Source organism: Moschus berezovskii, chromosome 9 (genome assembly GCF_049115385.1).
Source record: "Moschus berezovskii isolate FMDL1 chromosome 9, NW_MosBer_1.0, whole genome shotgun sequence".
In the NCBI taxonomy this organism is placed as follows: domain Eukaryota; kingdom Metazoa; phylum Chordata; class Mammalia; order Artiodactyla; family Moschidae; genus Moschus; species Moschus berezovskii.
The window spans coordinates 29,373,165-29,391,811 of NC_142468.1; the positions used below are offsets into that span (position 1 = coordinate 29,373,165).

The 18,647-nt window shown below is 41.3% G+C and overlaps 2 protein-coding genes across 2 annotated transcripts in view; one reads left to right on the plus strand and one right to left on the minus strand.

The window, feature by feature from the left end:
- Nucleotides 1-18,647, minus strand: part of SYT16 (synaptotagmin 16) — a 162,098-nt gene that overhangs the window by 22,280 nt on the left and 121,171 nt on the right. The window contains exons 3-4 of the mRNA XM_055437169.2: nt 11,395-11,607; nt 5,103-5,359 (exon numbers count right to left, since the gene is read on the minus strand). Of these exons, the coding sequence (XP_055293144.2) occupies nt 5,103-5,359; nt 11,395-11,607 (470 nt within the window). The remainder of the gene's footprint in view (nt 1-5,102; nt 5,360-11,394; nt 11,608-18,647) is intronic.
- LOC129562737 (large ribosomal subunit protein uL24) lies at nt 17,477-17,980 on the plus strand. Its single transcript, XM_055436156.2, is given in 1 exon segment — nt 17,477-17,980. A coding segment is annotated over 1 exon segment (438 nt). The 5' UTR covers nt 17,477-17,510; the 3' UTR covers nt 17,949-17,980.

The following is an 18,647-nucleotide window of genomic DNA, read 5'->3' on the forward strand; positions in this document are numbered from 1 at the left end:
ACTGGCAGGCAGGTCTTTGCCACCAGCATCACCTGGGAAACTGCAGAAAAATGCTCGGCTCAGACAAGCCTCCACAGATATCTATTCTCATCACTGAACTGATGCTTATTTCCAATCATGGCCCCTTGTTATGAAATATCACTTTTAGACAGCAGCTCACCTCAGTCAGTCAGATCCAATGACCTCAATGAGAAAACTGAGCTGAATCACATTTACTATAATGAACCACCCTCGAACAAACTATTACTAAAGTCAACATAATTTGATTTTTTCCTCTGAAGGCAAGCATCTTACTCATGAGTGAATTTTTATCTGATTCTTACTGTAAATAAGAATCAGTTCTTCTTTATGTAATAGAATATCAACTGTGCTAATACAAAGAACTCTTTTATTTTTAGATCAATATGTACGCACTGTTATTTAAAATGGGTAACAATCAGGGTCCTGCTGTATAGCACAGGGAACTCTGCTCATGTTATGCAGCAGCCTGAAAGGGAGGGAGGTTTGGGGGAGAGTAGATACAGGTATATGTATGGCTGGGTCACTTTGCTGTATACCTGAAACTATTACAGCATTTTTAATTGGCTGTACTCCAAAATAAAAAGTTTAAAAAGCAAAGAACTCTTTATTTTTAAAAATATAATAATAGACCTCAAAAATGCATGTTCATCAACAAAACCTACCCACAGAATTCAGGTGAAGGTGCATGGTTCTCTGGAATGAGATATTGTTAGGAATCCCAAGTCTGCCACATACTACCTCTAGGACACTGGGCGGTTATTTAATCCTTCCCACTTCCTGTTTTAATCAACAGGAAAATGAAGATGATACCTACTTTACAGGGTTGCTATGAAAATTAAAGGACTTGACACCTAGTAGATGTCTAATAATTGCCCTGTCTTTTAAGATTCACATTAGTCTACCAAGAAAACTTGGGCTCCTTGTTTAAGGGAAAATTTAGGCTTCTTACATTTTTTTCTCTGAGCATGCATTCATGTGTGAGTGTTTCTATTCAGAGGTACTTAGTTTCAAGTGATAAAAGTGGTTGCTATAGAGACTTTTGAATACAACTGACTAGTGTAGATATAATATTAGAAGCGAGTCTCCAAGGAGTTATGCCAACTCAAAAATCAAGTCACAGTCTTCTGTTAAAACTCCCATCTATTTTAGCTTACCCTTGATCATCTCCAAATTGCTTGCTGGACCATAAGGAATAACAGTTAACACTCACTAAAGCCCTTCCTTACACCAGGTAGCACACTAAACCCGTTATGGACGCAAGCCCATTCTTATGCACTTCATACCTTCTTGGCCTCTTGTTCCTTTTTCCCCTACAGGCTGGGCTCTAAGGCGCTTCTGTCTGGCACAAACCAACAAAGTCTTTCCTCCCTCCCACACAAGGTAACTCTCAACTCTCACCAAAGGCCTATCCTCTGATGTCAAGGCTTGGAAATACAGAATACTTATTGGCACCCATGAATATACAGTCCAGAGTATGTGAGGGGTTCATGCTCCATGCAGTAAAATTTTTTCCCTTGGACAGATGTCCTAGGACTAATTTCTACAGTTTCTTATAGTATAGTTGCACAAGATCAAGTCAGGAGTCACACTGAGTGGTAGACAACTGGATTATACACCCTCATACTGGCTCTCCCTTCCCTGTACCACTTCCCTTGCCCCTCACTCTTGATTCCTGGGACTGCATGTCCTAACAAAGCAAGCTGTACTTTTGGGAAATCCAGCTAAGAAGCATTATCTTTATAGATATGCATATTAACTTTTCATTAACCTAATAAGATAGGTTTTCAATATCCTCATTTTGGGGGCGAGTGGAACAAAGGCTTAGAATGCCTAAATAACTCATTCTTTGCCCCCCCAAATCATATGCTCAGCCAGAACTACCCAAGATTTGCCAGTATTAATGCTCAAAGTCCCAAATCTCATGTGAAACCATGGTGTCTACCTCCCTCCCCCACAAACCTGTCACCCTAACTACTTACATGCATAGTAAGTGTGTGAGATGAAGAGGAAATAAGATAGGAGATGGGAGGTGGAAACACACACGACTTTGAAGTTCACATCATTTTAAGCCTCTGCTCTTGATATCAGCTAACAGTTCCTAGCTTTGTCATCAATATCAATGCCAAGGTAAAAATACCTAGTTAATGAGCATCTCCCCACTTAGCTACCAGGCTCTGTATTCAGATAAACGTGCACTCCATCTGCAGCGTTGTGCTGAGGTCCTGGGGAAGGGTCTGAAATAACTGTCCTGAGAATCTTGAATCAGACACAGCTCCAGGCAACAGCCAGACTCTGGATGGGGACAATCCAAACTATGGCTCATGAAAACTGGGCTTCGTGATCCCTTCCTGGGTTGATCTGAGACCAAGATTTGTGAAAACTGATATTTTCATAGCAATTAATTATTTCAACACACTCTGCCTATCACCAGGCAACTAAAGGCACTCCTCAGGTGGGTACTGTTAATACAGCTAATCCATCTGACCTTCCTGCAAGGTAAAAATCTCTTCATTTTTATCCCCATTTGGCAGATTTTAATTAACTTCTCAAAGCCAATCAGTTAATCAGTGGAAAGCAGAGATGAAAAGTGGGACAGCCACCTCCCTGTGTGCTCAAAATCGCCAACCACCCTCCCATTGTCATCCCTGCCAAGCCTTGGGTCTGCAGGAAAAAGTCAATGGCCTTTTCCAGCAGAGAGCAATGCTTGCAAAACCATCAGCCTAACAGGTAGGCACACTGCATGACCGGTTTCCTTCTGAGGCAAAATAAATTGTCCCTTTGGCTCTCATATCCTGGGTTTTCCTTCATGATGGGAACACTTGTGCCACATGGGCAAAACCCATGAAGATTTTAAAGATGTTTCTATCAAACTGAAAGCTTTTCTGTTTTAACAAGATACTGTTGATGTCATCTGTGTGGCCCAAAGTAAACAACCCCACAGTGTGTTTCTGATGCCAGATACACAGGGGAAGAGAGGCTTCTTAATACAGCTAAGATGCAAATAAATCAATTCTTAAAAGGCGAGCTAAGTCTGCAAAGCAGGCATTTACAGGAACTGCCTCCACACTGCATCTGAGGTTCTACTGTAGGAGCACCAAATTACAGTTTTTGTCTCAAAATAGATAGGAGGTTGAATGGAGCACACAGAGATGTCTGGGTATTTTTGGAGTCTGAGAACATTTAGTGCCCTCAACACCCAGTCTTCTATTGAAGCTCCATGAGGCAGGCAAATGGGAGGTTGCCTGGAGAAAGTAATTCCAAGCCCACTGGTACGGTTATCAAGGGGACAGACTGTCAATAGGCAGGTAAACAGTTCTGTTTTGTTTATGTGGTGAGAGCCAAAAAGAATCATATTTTTAAATGTTGAATGTTAGGGTGTGGGATTTGATCTGATTCTTGGCAGTAAACGAGTAGGAAGCAGAATTTTTTTTTTTTAACAAAATGTATAAGATAGATAGCTTTGAGGGTCTCTATATGAAGGTTTTCTTTTAACCAGCCACAAACCACGTATCTGAGTTGCCATCCCTGGACTTCATCTATAACTCTACACAGAGTACACATATCCCTGTGTCATTTCCTTATGCTTTGTCTATGTACTCCAGTACCTTAGCAGACAGGCTTTGAAACATAATTTTCTGTGATCTTTTTTTTTCTTCTCCTTGACGAGCATTTGGTGCGTATGACAGTCCAGGTTCTAATAAGAGGTTCATCCTGTTTATTTTCTCAGGTAGACTGACGCTAACAAAATCCATCTACCCTTCTCCTTCCTCTATTCACACAAAGTTTTATATAACTACATGAGTTATTTCATCAACATTAATTTCAAAGTATGTATTAGATATATTAAATATTATAATATTTAATATCTCTTAAAGTGATGCATTGGAAAGACTGATGCTAAAGCTGAAACTCCAATACTTTGGCCACCTCATGTGATGAGTTGACTCACTGGAAAAGACTCTGATGCTGGGAAAGGTTGGGGGCGGGAGGAGAAGGGGACGACAGAGAATGAGATGGCTGGATGGCATCACCAACTCTGTGGACATGAGTTTGAGTGAACTCCGGGAGTTGGTGATGGACAGAGAGGCCTGGCGTGCTGTGGTTCATGGGGTCACGGAGAGTAGGACACGACTGAGCGACTGAACTGAACTGAACTGAAAGTGATGCAAGGAGATCAAACCAGTCAATCCTAAAGGAAATCAACTCTGAATATTAAATGGAAGGAGTGATGCTGAAGCTCCAATACTTTGGTCCTGATGCCAAGAGCCGACTCATGGAAAAGACCCTGATGCTGGCAAAGATTGAAGGCAAAAGGAGAAGAGGGCAGCAGAGGATGAGATGAGATGGTTAGACAGTATCAGTGACTCAATGAACATGAATCTGAGCAGTCCTCCAGTCACGCTTCTGGATGTTTAGGCATCTTTGGGAGTAAGTTTCTACTGGAAAAGAAATTAGGCAATGTATGTTTTATCAGAGATTTATCCAAAAAGCAAAGTCAATGGACACAAAGACATCACAGATTAATGCTATCTCTTAGAACTTCAGCTCAATTTGGACCTAATAAATATGTTCATACTGTAAGATCCTCATCATAACACCTTGTATAATTTCATTTGCAGGGCCATTGTATTTTTCATTTCATTCCCAAATAATTCTCATATTCAAAAATTCATAACTTAAGATTTGATATAAAAATATATACATATACTCCATTTTGTTGAAACTATGAAGGAAATAATCCAGCCTCCCTAAAGAACTAAAAACTCCTTTATATAAAAAAAGAAGCCTGGGTTCAATCTGCCACCAATGCTTCTTTTTATTTTTCCATTTTGATAGATTTCACTTATATATGATTTTTTTTAGTGGCACACATAGAAACTGGGACTTGGTCATCTGAATAAAAAATATATTTCCATTAAAGGCTGTTTAGGAGTTGTTTGTTTTTCAAAGCAATGCTTCCTTTTTGGAAAAATTTTCTTCCTGAAGGGTGGGGAGAAAGGGAGGAGAAGAATGGGGAGGGGAGGGGGAACAACGAACCAGGGAGCTGACAATATTCAAGCAAGGAAAAACAAACAACTTGCCTCTGGACTCCACACAGAGGAGCTGTCAGTAGCATAGGAATCTTCGAATCCCCGGTTATTAAAAGCTGTCTCCATCTCCAGGCTGCCCTCTGTGGACTGCCGGCTGAGGCTGTGGACCACACTGGTCTCTCCAGGAGAAACACCATGGTGTCTGGTGTCCCCCAGCTCACAAGGGGACTGTGAGTGGGCAGAGATGGGATCATCTTCACCATAAGACAGATTCTCAGAAAAAGTCAGTTGGCTGGCTCCATCCAAACCTAAATTTGCAAAAAGGAAATTCATTCAAATGTACTATCATGTTTCATCTTTTTATCTAGAGAAAATGGGAATAGCAACTACCCCAATCAAGTCTGCTAAAACAAAACTCATTAAAAAACATCTGCTGAAACACACTTGCATCTATATGGTGGATAAACTTGGCCCATAAAATCAAAACCCATTAGTTCATTATATAGGGTACAAGAAGACTGAATGCTTTATGATAATATGAGCATAAAGGATGTACATTATGTTAGAAGGATAAAATAAGTCCAACTCTTCACAACTCCATGAACTATAACCCACTAGCCTCCTCCGTCCATAGAATTTTCCAGGCAACAATACTGGAGTGGGTTGTCATTTCCTCCTCCAGGGGATCTTCTGAACTGAGGGATCGAATCCGCATCTCTTGTATCTCTTGCATTGGCAGGCAGATTCTTTACCACTAGTGCCACCTGGGAAGCCCCTGGATTCAGAGGATCTGGGTTTAAAATCCAAGTTCTGCCTTAAGAACTTGAAAAATATTTGAACTGTCTTAACCTACTGTGAAGAAAGCTGATCGCTGAAGAATTGATGCTTTTGAACTGTGGTGCTGGAGAAGACTCTTGAGAGTCCCTTGGACTGCAAGGAGCTCCAACCAGTCCATTCTAAAGGAGATCAATCCTGGGTGTTCATTGGAAGGACTGATGCTAAAGCTGAAACTCCAATACTTTGGCCACCTCATGCGATGAGTTGACTCACTGGAATAGAGTCTGATGCTAGGAGGGATTGGGGGTGGGAGGAGACGGGGACGACAGAGAATGAGATGGCTGGATGGCATCACCGACTTGATGGACATGAGTTTGAGTGAACTCCGGGAGTTGGTGATGGACAGGGAGGCCTGGCGTGCTGTGATTCATGGGGTCGCAAAGAGTCGGACACGACTGAGCGACTGAACTGAACTGAACCTTTGTTTCCTTGTCTATGTGTGTTTGCTTACTCAATCATGTTCGACTCTTTGTAACCCCATGGACTATAGCCCAAGAGACTCTCTGTCCTTGGAATTCTCCAGGTAAGAATACTGGAATGGGTTGCCATTTCCTCCTCCAGGGGATCTTCCCACCCAGGGATCGAACCCAAGTCTCCTGAATCTCCTGCATTGCAAGCAGATTCTTTAACCACTGAGTTATCAGGAAAAGCCATCAGAAATTCACTGTGGACATGTGAAATAATATCTGCCTAGCAACCACCAGCCTTTCCATAAATATTAGCCTTGCTTACCTGTCCGGCCTCATCCAGCCCAGCAAAGCCCATTCAGTACTACCACCAAACTCGTAGGCATCTGTGGTCTCATAGGCCATGAAAACACCAGCTGTATAATTTTGTTCACAGCAGTCTTCAAGCCCTCGCTCCTCTCCTTTCCTTCTTGCTCATCCAAAGTCCCGACAACTCCCAAATCTTCCCTGACTCATTTAGACTCAGAGTCTTTCTCAGCCCTTAGTGTCATTCTCTTCTCTCTCAGTACTCCCTTACCCTGTTCATCCCCTTCCTCTTCCTTGACAACCAGGTTACCCTCAGATAATAAGGAAAAACTGACAGGGTCTTCCTGTTCTTCCTAAGCAATAGCTTTCAACCTAAATTGCCTCCCACGTCCAGAAAGTAGCCAAGGATGTCTTTTCTCTTTGGCCTCTACTCTTCTCCAGTGTCCCCCACTCCCAGGATGATGGAAAATTAGAGATATAGACAGGATTCGTGAGGAGGACAAACTCAGCTCTTATTTACACACTGAATAATAGCAGTTGTTCCCACCATTGGTCTTAAAATCTGAGCTAGAACATAAGGTCTTTGAAGCTGCTAAGCAACATCCATACACTGCAGAGTCTTTTCCATGAAAACAACAGTTGCGTATTTTTGTTCACAGAGGTCTTCAAGCCCTTCCTCCTCTCCTTTCCTTCCTGTCCATCCAAAGTCCTGACAACTCCTGAATCTTCTCTGACTCCTTCAGACTCAAAGTGGGTTTTTGTCAAATCTCAAGTAGCTTTCAAGGCTACGCAGATAACAAATGCTTGGAACAGCCAGATGTGTGGCAATATGGAGCAGTGTGGACAGTGGTTTAGCAGACAATATTTGACCCACCCACAATAAACACAAAAACTTAAAAACACATCATCACCCTCTGCAGACCAGATACAAAAATCCTTGGGAAGACTTGGTTTTCAGGGCTCAAATTCCAACCCCTCATTTGGGATTTTGCCATTTTATGGCAAGCCATTGAGAAGTTCTCCATCTGCCTTGTTTTTCTTAATAATTCACTTCAGGCCTCTTGGAAACACTCTCATAGGATACCTAAAATCCTGACATTCATACTTTCAGTTATTTGGCAAACACACACACACACACACACACACACACACACAAAGACCCAGAAAATGACAGAACAAGGGTTATTCCGTTTGCAAAACCCTATAACACAAAGTGGAATTTTCTTCTCAGGCTCTAATTAGCCTATCCATTCCTCATATACACGAACACTAAAATGTCCTATTAAACTGTGGGTCATCCATCAACGTGTGTAGCGCCCAGCAGGATCTCAGCACAAAATCTAACTCTGCCAAGAAATTACCCCCATAAAATTGTCTCATGACTTCAACTCCTACAGTGATAATACTTAGATCAGTAATAAGGGAATTTTCAAAAGCTACATTAAAGCCTTAAAAAGCTATTCATAACTGAAAAACCTAAGAACTATATTAATGTAACAAACCATTTTCCTTGACAGACAAGCAAGGAATGAATTAGAAAGGCAAATCTGGGGGACAAGTCAAGTTGCAAGGAGGGGGAAGGGTTATTCACTGTTACATAAAGCATCTTCCCATGCTTTAAATTAAAGAAGGTCATGTCACCTTAAACACATACAGAAAAGTAATTGGCTGTTGTTGAGAAATGTATCCTGGCTTCTTAGAAATTATAGAGCATAATTGTGTCACATCAACCATATTTATTTTATGAGAGGAAATTTCTTAGTCCATATCCCACTTTGATGAAGTGTAAACCTATTTTCCTTTTATGCTTTCTTTTCTACTACAAGACCCTTCCCCCAGCACCCATACTTTTGCCTACCATTCGTGATAGTCAATTTTATGTGTCAGCTTGACTATAGGCCTCAATTATTCAATCAAACGCTAATTTAGGAGTTGCTGTGAAGGCATTTTGTAGATATAATTAAAGCTGACTTTCAGTAGAGGGGATTATCCTAAATAATCAGTCCCTTGAAAGGCCTTAAGAGGAGAAGTGAGGCATTCCTGGAGGAGAAGCAATTTCATCTATAGACTGAAGCTTCAGTTCCTTCCTGAGTTTCAGCCTCTCCTTCTGAACAGTGGATTTCAGAGCTCCCACAGTCACATAAGCCAATTCTTTGCAATAAATCTCTTAAAATACACACACACCCCCACAAACAGGGGATAACTGACTTGTTTTAAATGACACCAGGAAGGTAATGATTAGGTACTATGAAACATCTTAAGAACTAAATATTTCACAGACCAAAATAAGGCTTTGCTCAAAACAAAGTCTAATAAGTGGGCTATTATTCTGTAGCCCACCTTACATGCCTAGAGACCTCATACAGAGCCCCTGATTCAGATCACTTAGGCCAAGCCCTCTTTGACATTATCAGGAATACAGTGACAACTAATTCACAATAACACTAAATCAGACACATGAGACAAGAGAGAACTTAGCTGGAATATGAAGAAGGTTTTAACTGGGTTTGGACCTTGAATTTCACTGGTTCTACATTCTGAATGTACCCTTTAAGTGAAAGAATTGTCTACAATTAAATTTGATCTCGGGGCTTCCCAGGTGGTACTAGTAGTAAAGAACCCACCAACCAACGCAGGAGACATAAGAGATGCGGGTTCTATTCCTGGGTAGGAAAGATCCCCTGGAGGAGGGCATGGCAATCCATTCCAGTACTCTTGCCTGGAGAATCCCAAGGACTGAGAAGCCTGGTGGGCTACAGTCCATAGGATTGCAAAGAGTCAGACACGACTGAAGCAACTTAGCATACATGCATGCAAATTTGTTCTTAGAAAAACATGTTTAAGGTAGAGGGGAAAATAGCTAAATAGAGAATAGGCGTTAAAAAATTTCTCTCTGGGGTGCATGCTTAATCTTTTCATTATTCTTTACTACTGACACAAATTCAATGATCTAAAAATGAACAAAAAGAAATGACACAGAAAAAATCATGCAATAAAAATTACATTAACATTTCCATGGCATTTGATAACCTAAAATTTAGCATGCAGTTAATCATTCTTATGAAAACTCCTGCTGATTTTCTTCAAAATGTACAGGTAATTCATTCAATATAGTAGACTCATTCCACCCTCCAGTAGAGAAAAATGTAGCCCTTCTATCACCATCTGTCAAAAAACTTAGAATCACACCAGTTACAACAAAAGTTGCTGCTAATTCCAGGAAGGCTGAGGGCTAGAGTGTTTGTCAGAACTCTCAGAACAGTGTGTTTGTATAAATCAAAATCTAGACACTTGGGCCTCTGGGAAATGGGGCCATTAGCTTTAGAATTAAACAAGCTACTCATAGGGGATCAACTGCGATTAACTTTCATTAGCTAACATTTGCCCTCTCAGTGGAGAGAGAAGAGTGCTGTGATGTAACAGCAGAGAAAAAGCAAACAGGAAAGAGGGTGAGGAGATTACAGAGGGCCTCTGGCAACTGTCACTATTCTTTGGTTACACTGAGCGTTTATCTCTTGGCTTACCTGCGCTAAAAAGATGAGCAATAAAATGCTATGTGGCCCATGTAAATAAGTAAAATTACATTAGGTCAGCAAATTATTACAGTCCTGCTAAAAAATAGGGCTCATTTGTTAATTTTCCTTTCTGCCTCCTTTGTTCTTTTTTTGCCCACTTCATCCATATCATCAAATCAGAGATTTATTCTCTGTTATCATCTCTCAGTTCTACACTCTCCTTTTTGTCTTCCTACGACTAAGTGTTGAAAAACAAGGAAGTCCAACTATGGCCCCATTGGTTGGATGAACCACAGCCCCAGAGGAAAGAAGGAAAAGATTAGAGAACCCAGGTCATTTTAGACCAGGTCACTATGGTAGACAGTATGACATTTTCTCTGGCTTTTTTTTTTTTTTACCAGATACACTTCACACACTGTTCCCTGTTCCAATGTCCTACGCCATTCAGGGTTCTGGGCATAAAGGAGTCAGAGAGATAGAGAGATGCCTGACCTTTGCTATGGAAAGCACTAAGAAATGTCATCCTGTTCTTTCCCTAGGTTCTTTTGTGTGCCTGGTGGGCAGGGAGAAGGACGCTTGACAAGCCCTACACATAGTCACAGGCTGTGCTCACCCTGCCCTGAGTGTCGCCCTCTCCCTTTGTGAAAACACTTAGTATGAAGATGGAGGGTGGCAAGAGGCCTGCTCGTACCCAGGATTCTAATGCAGGTTGGGCTCCAGAAACTACAGGGCATGAGGGAGAGTGTGCAGGGTACATGTTGTTTAGAAAAGGTTATTCGATATTATGAAAACACATTATTTTTATTTGGAAGGTAAAACACACCTATTGTTTTAATAATACAACCTACCTCCTGGGGTTACATAGATATATGGAAAATGGATCCTACATTTTCAAATGGGCGGAAAGGTACAGAAGTGCAACATCAGCAGACATGTATATAACATTTTTGTACTTGTCAGAATGGAATGAAATTTTATAAACCTTGAAAAATACCATTCTAGTCATTAGCTGTCGAAATGTACAAAGCAGTAGACTATGAGGAAGGAAGGGGGTTCCACAATTCAAGATCAAGACTTTGGTCCGGTTGATCCATTCTTTCTGCATGAGGCTCCCTGGAAGGTCTGAAGCAGCCCTTTTGCCCTGTCCCACCTTCTGGACATCACCCTTCTTTTTGCTCTCCTCTCTGGACTCTCAGATGCCAGTGCATTGACTCAAAATCATTCTTACCATTTGACATACCTGGTCTAGATAAAGGAAAGGTTTGATGCAAAGAATACCTTTGCAGGTGGGCCCTTCTGTGCTGTCTTCTTTGTGGCTGGAGAGACAGTAACTGGCTTTTGGTTTCTGCTCCAATCCTGTCTGCTTTCCTTTCTCAGGCACTCCCGAGTGGAAACTCTGGGACCGGGACACAGAAATCTCAAATTGTTTGATCACCTCCTCATCACTGTCAGAAGATGTGGACAGCTCCTCATCATCTCCGAAGCCGTTAACTGGAAGCAAACAAGAGCCATGAGTCTTCTATGGGGCCCACAAGAAAACAGAGACAGGTAATCCAGAGAAAAAGTGGCCAATTAATCTGGATCAAAGCAGATCGAAGGTGGGTAGAAAGAATTTAAAGCACTTTTGAAACACAAGTTTTGAGTCCAAAGGAATGAAACAGGAAAAGAAAACTCAGAAGGGTAATTAGAACTACAGGACTAGAGCTCAGAGAAAACGTTGGTACTCCCTTGCCCACGCCACCCCCCTCCCTCTGCCAGCAACCTGTAACCAACATCCTGAGCCCTCTTTTGAGCTGGGCAGCCTGCTGGCTTGTTATGCTGCTGACACGTGCTCATGGCTGGGAGTAGGACCAGCAGTCTGGACACACATGTATCTTATGTGTATTTCTAGCTGGTGGTGATGAAAAACATGCTCTTGGCCTCATGTCAGCTAATAACACACAGAGTGAAGACCCACTTCAGAAAAGCGATGTTAGCTACTGAGATCTTCCAAAAGTTTCCTAGATTTGAAAAGCGACACTGCATTGTATGTGTCTTAAAAAATAATGAATAACTGTTTATACTAGAAATGCCTTTCTCCATCACCCAACAACCCAACACAGACACACTGAATCATTCGTACCACTTTCCCCACCCCAGCGCACTGGTCAGTCCTCTTCATTTCTCCAGCAGTATCTGATCATTCCTGCCCTTGCCCAAGTTGTTCCCTCTGCCAGAAACCTTCCCTCCCCAGGAGTTTACCTGGTTGACTCCTCTCAACTTTGTGGTCTTAGCTTGACCTCGTGCTAAACACTTCCCTGATTGTTCTACCTTAAGGAGCTTGTGGGCTTACCCAGACAGCATCTTAAAAAGCAAAGACATTACTTTACCCACAAAAGTCCACCTAGTCAAACCTATGGTTTTCCCAGTAGTTATGTATGGATGTGAGAGTTGGACTAGAAAGAAAGCTGAGTGCTGAAGAATTGATGCTTTTGAACTGTGGTGTTGGAGAAGATTCTTGAGAGTCCCTTGGACTGTAAGGAGATCCAATCAGCCCATCCTAAAGGAAAGCAATCCTGAACATTCATTGGAAGAACTGATGCTGAAGCTTAAACTCCAATACTTTGGCCACCTGATGCAAAGAACCGACTCATTTGAAAAGACTCTGAAGCTGGTAAAGATTGAAGGCAAGAAGAAAAGGGGATGACAGAAGATGAGATGGTTGGATGGCATCACTGACACAATGGAAATGAATTTGAGTAGGCTCCAGGAGTCAGTGGTGGACAGGGAGGCCTGGCGTGCTGCAGTCCACAGGGTCGCAAAGTCAGACACGACTGAGTGACTGACCTGAAGAAGTTCTGTTCCCTGCACTTAATATTTTTTCTTTCTTCTCCCCAATAAATTCCGTGAAAATAAAGATATCGCCTGTTTTGTTATCTGATGTCTCTATGGTATGTAAAACAATGCTTGCTGAGGAGTATGTACTTAATTAAACACTTGTTGAATGTTGACTGGATTGATGAATACCCAGTGTTTTCTCTCAAACCTGAGCCCTTCTCTCACCCCCAACACTCACACATGATCCCCTGGGTCTGGAATACTCTTCTCCAGTCCTCATCTAAAGTAGTCAAGAATCCAGCTCACCACTAAGGTCTCAGCAGAGGTATCATTTCTTCCAGAGTCCTTCCTTGATCCCTTAATCAACTTTAGGGATTTAAGGCTCCTTCCATGTGCTGTAAAATCACTATCTTGTCCTGTCAGTGCTTCCTCCAGCTTTGTGGCAGAAATTACCTACCATTCCATCTAACTTGTACACACCCTGAGGATAAGAAGCAAATAAGATCGCCCACCGCTGTGTCTCCCCAGGCACTATCTCTGTGTCAGGCACAGGGCAGATGACACTGTAAGTATCTGCTGAATATGGACTGGAAATATAAATAACAGGGAATTATTTTTGAAAGATTTCCTCTTTTCATCCAAAACTTACACAGTGGTTCCAGGGAAGGATATGGTTGTTAACAGGACAGTGGGTCCTGAAGATCAGTTAAGAATTAGAGGCTAGGAAGAAATTTAAAGGCCATATTTTAAGCAAGAGAAAATACTTGAAAACACTCACCTGGCCAAAACATTTACTCTCTGCCTTAAGAGTTGATTTTTCTGAGGCTCTTTGGAAGCAATTATAACAAACACTTATTGAATTTCTTTCATGTGCCAGGAAGTGTGCTAAGTGTCTTATACATATCTCATTTAATCCACACAAAACCTCTATTACTGTTCCCATCTTTCACATATGAAAATTGAGGCAGAGAGGTCTACAACTGTCTGAATATCACAGTGCCAGGAGGGGGTAGAACCAAAATTTGAATCAAGGCAGTCTGTCTCTAGAGGCCACACTTCTAATCACTCTGCTGGAGAATCGGAGAGAGGTGGTAGAAAGAAGTCTTATTCTTTATGCTTGCTCATATTAGCTAGCTGAGTCTATGTGGCTGAGACTCTTAATCTCTCTGACCCTGTTTCTTCATTTGTGGATCATTTCTAATGTATGAATCACTTTCCAAATCTTTTCTAGATCTAAATTCTCCAACTCCAACTTTCTACCTGACAGGTGTCAACATTCAATCTATTTCACTCTTTTATGGAGTAGCTGATCCAATGACTTAAGAGCATATTATTTTCAGCTCACTCAATTTTATCATTATCTGGGACCAGACCCATGGCAAGACATTGAAAGCTAAGCGTTAGAAGAGATTTCATTACCATCCCCAACAGAACACCATTACAATAAACATTCTCCTCACGACATAGTTCTCTAGCATGGGATGGACCATCACATATGGAAGAGGTCAGAGACTAACAGGACCAAAACAAAACTTTCCCCATCTTTAGAGTACAGGACCATCTACACACCTGGGAGGTACCCAGTGGGATATACGCACTGGAGAAGTGGTTGGATTAGACATCCATTGGCACTTTTTCCAACTCTGAGATTCCATTCCATGTGTACTACTAGGCCATTTGTACTCCATTAGTATTACTATACCAGGCCACGTGGCCTGCCTCCTGAGAAACCTGTATGCAGGTCAAGAAGAAACCGTTAGAACTAGACATGGAACAACTGACTGGTTCCAAATCAGGAAGGGAGTACGTCAAGGCTGTATTTTGTCACCCTACTTATTTAACTTATATGCAGAGTACATCATGAGAAATGCTGGGCTGGATGAAGCACAAGCTGAAATCAAGATTGCCAGAAGAACTCAGATATGCAGATGAAACCACACTTATGGCAGAAAGCGAAGAAAAACTAAAGAGCCTCTTGATGAAAGTGAAAGAGGAGAGTGGAAAAGTTGGCTTAAAACTCAACATTCAGAAAACTAAGACCATGGCATCTATCCTATCATTTCATGGGAAACAGATGGGGAAACAAATGGGGAAACAGTGGCAGACTTTATTTTGGGGGGCTCCAAAATCATTGTGGATGGTGACTGCAGCCTTGAAATTAAAAGACGCTTGCTCCTTGGAAGAAAAGTTATGACCAACCTAGATAGCATATTAAAAAGCAGAGAAATTACTTTGCCAACAAAGGTCCGTCTAGTCCAAGCTAGACAGATTATTTTTCCAGTAATCATGTATGGATGTGAGAGTTAGACTATAAAGAAAGCTGAGCACCAAAGAATTGATGCTTTTGAACTGTGATGATGGAGAAGACTCTTGAGAGTCCCTTGGACTGCAAGGAGATCCAACCAGTCCATCCTAACGGAGATCAGTCCTGGAGTTCATTGGAAGGACTGATGTTGAAGCTGAACCTCCAATACTTTGGCCACCTGATGCAAAGAACTGTCTCACTGGAAAAGACCCTGATGCTGGGAAAGATTGAAGGCAGGAGGAGAAGGGGACAACAAAGGATGAGACAGTTGAATGGCATCACGGACTCAATGGACATGAGTTTGAGTAGGCTCTGGGAGTTGGTGATGGACAGGGAGGCCTGGCATGCTGCAGTCCATGGGGTCACAAAGAGTTGGATACAACTGAGCAACTGAACTGAACTGTATTACTATTAAATTACATACTATTAATATACTTAATTATATTAACATATATTAATTATATTAATAGTGACTAATATCATTAATAGTATACTATTGTTATACTATTAAAACTTTTCATAGTCAAAAGTCATCAATTTCAAATTAAGTGAGTTAGTCCACAAGTATTTCCTCATATATAAAATTAAGAATTAGAATTCATTGATTTACCAGTATGGGGTCCTTGATTTTTTTTCCCAGTGAGTCACTGATCATCCACAGAGCACAGATTCTCCTCACTCAGTATAATAAGCATTACTGAGTCCAAGCTTGCTCTGCTTGCTGCATGACAGGCCAATGAATCCGAGCCTCAAAGGGTTGTGGCAAGGAAGAGACTTTAGTCAGAGAGTCAGCTGACCAAGAAGTTGGCAGGCTATCACATCAGGGCCTGGTTGCCAGGCTCTTTATAGACCAGAGGTTGTGGGGGAGGTAAGGAAACAAAGTAAAAAGACTATTCAGTCCTTGCAAATGTCCCCTAGAATGGCAAACCTCAGGCAGGGGAATGTGTTAGTTTCACTTCCTTATAGTCCTTCACAGTTGGGCCACTCAGGTTATCTCCCTGAGGGAGACCATTATGTATTCTTATAAAACCAAAAAAGGGTTAAAGTCACAGAAACAGATCCAGCGTAAATTTAAAATTACTCTTCCCTGTTGCATAATCATAACAGTAATTATAATGTTTCCCATTAACTAAACATAGACTATATGCCAGGTATCTTCTGGGGACTTCACATATATTAGTCCATTTAGTCACCACAGCAACACCATAAGTAGGGATAATTATTATTACTCTCATTTTAGAGATAGGAAACAGAGGCACAGAGAGATTAAGTAATTTACCTTAGGCAAAAAAGTTAGCAAAGTAACAAAGCTGGGACTTGAACACAGAACTTCTGTTCTTGGTCAGTGCACAAATCATCAGACATTATTGCCTCAGGACACTAGCGCCATATCTAGATTACTTTTCAGAGTGCACGAGAGGGGGGTTTGCCATTTCCACCCTGAAATCTGCCAGGACACTGCTTCCTTTGTAAGAAGAGAGAGCAGTGGGAAGAAGAGTCACCCTATGTGAGAGTGAACGCACCCAGACTGCAGTATAACTGGTCCATTCTCCTCATAGGATTCTAAATGCAACTGCACATGCTATTCTAAGCCTCAGTCCTAAAGGATCTCAGGAAATTCATGAAACCTGACATCCCTCCTAAAAACCCACTGGTAGCAACAGAAGTCAATAGTGGTGCTATTATAACAATAAAAGCAATCCCATATACAGCATTGATCATGAGCCAGGCACTATTCTAGAAAGTTACATCTGATAACTTATTTACTCCTCACAATAATCCAATGAAATCAGTACTTTATTATCCCCATTCTGTGAATGGGGAAACTGAGGCATCATGAAGTCAGTAATTTGCCACAGTGATAACAGGCAAACATTACTAAACACTGTAACCAGGATTCAAACTCAGGTGGTCTGCCTCCAATGTCAATATTATTATGACCACATTATGCTCCTTCTGTCATCTGTTGCTTGAAGGAAAAAAATCCTGGTCAAATCTATACAACTGTGTTTGGTCATTAAGAATACAAAATCACATGGGTTGGGTTAGAAAGGATTTTCATGAGCATCTACCTATTCCCTCATTTTCACAAAGAGAAGCCAAAACCCGAAGAGGCAAAGTATATACCAAGCCAGGACCAAATGGAGGTCTCCAGGTCAATGGTTTTGACACACTATTTTCCATGTTCTCTCAGCAATCAGTTATTTTCTCAAATTCAAAATTTGACTCTTGCTTCCCTTCTGTGGCCATCGCTGAAGCGCCGGCGGCCAAAATGAAGTTCAATCCCTTTGTGACTTCTGACCGAAGCAAGAATCGAAAAAGGCATTTCAATGCGCCTTCCCACATTCGCAGGAAAATTATGTCTTCTCCTCTTTCTAAAGAGCTAAGACAGAAGTACAACGTTCGATCCATGCCCATCCGAAAGGATGATGAAGTTCAGGTTGTATGAGGGCACTACAAAGGGCAGCAAATTGGCAAAGTAGTCCAGGTTTACAGGAAGAAATACGTCATCTACATTGAACGAGTGCAGCGGGAGAAGGCTAATGGTACAACTGTCCATGTGGGCATTCACCCCAGCAAGGTGGTTATCACCAGACTAAAACTGGACAAAGACCGCAAAAAGATCCTCGAACGTAAAGCCAAATCTCGCCAAATAGGAAAGGAAAAGGGCAAATATAAGGAAGAAACAATTGAGAAGATGCAAGAATAAAGTCATCTTGTCTACAGCTTTCATTAAAAACTGTTAAAATGAAAAAAAAAAAAAAAAAACAAAATTTGACTCTTACCTTTTTGAAAGATCCCAGCTGCTACTTTCCTTGTATTGAGTCTGTGTTAACAACTAAAGTGTGGATCTGGATTTCATTCAACTTAAATCTTTGAAAAATCACTAAGTCTTTTCTAAGTTGTGGCACTTAATTTTCAGACATAAAATAGTACTTTCTGAAACACAGTATAAATACCAAGTTCAAACCTCTTTCAAGCTAAGCACTTGGGAAATAATATTTAATACAAATGGAAATCTGTATTAAAATCTTCACCTCTTCATCCAGTTAGCTTGCTAAAACAACAGAGAAAAAGTTGCACAAATGCCAAGGATGTGGACACATCTTGAAGTTGAGTTGTTCACTTCACTCAATCACAGAATTTGGAGAGATCTTAGACACCACCTCAGTATCTACCACCAAAGAGAAGTCAGACTCTTCCGCAATCTTCCTGATGCATGGCCACCCAGCTCCTTCCCTCTGTTCACACACTATTGAGTTGCTACTCTGGGCTTCTTGCACTAACAGGAAGTTCATGACTTTGAATGAAAAGACAGAGTTATCTATAGACCCATCAATACCAAGTCTCTATAGCAGTGCAATCAGAATATTTCTCCCTTTGATTTTTAGTGAATCTTTTTTTTTTT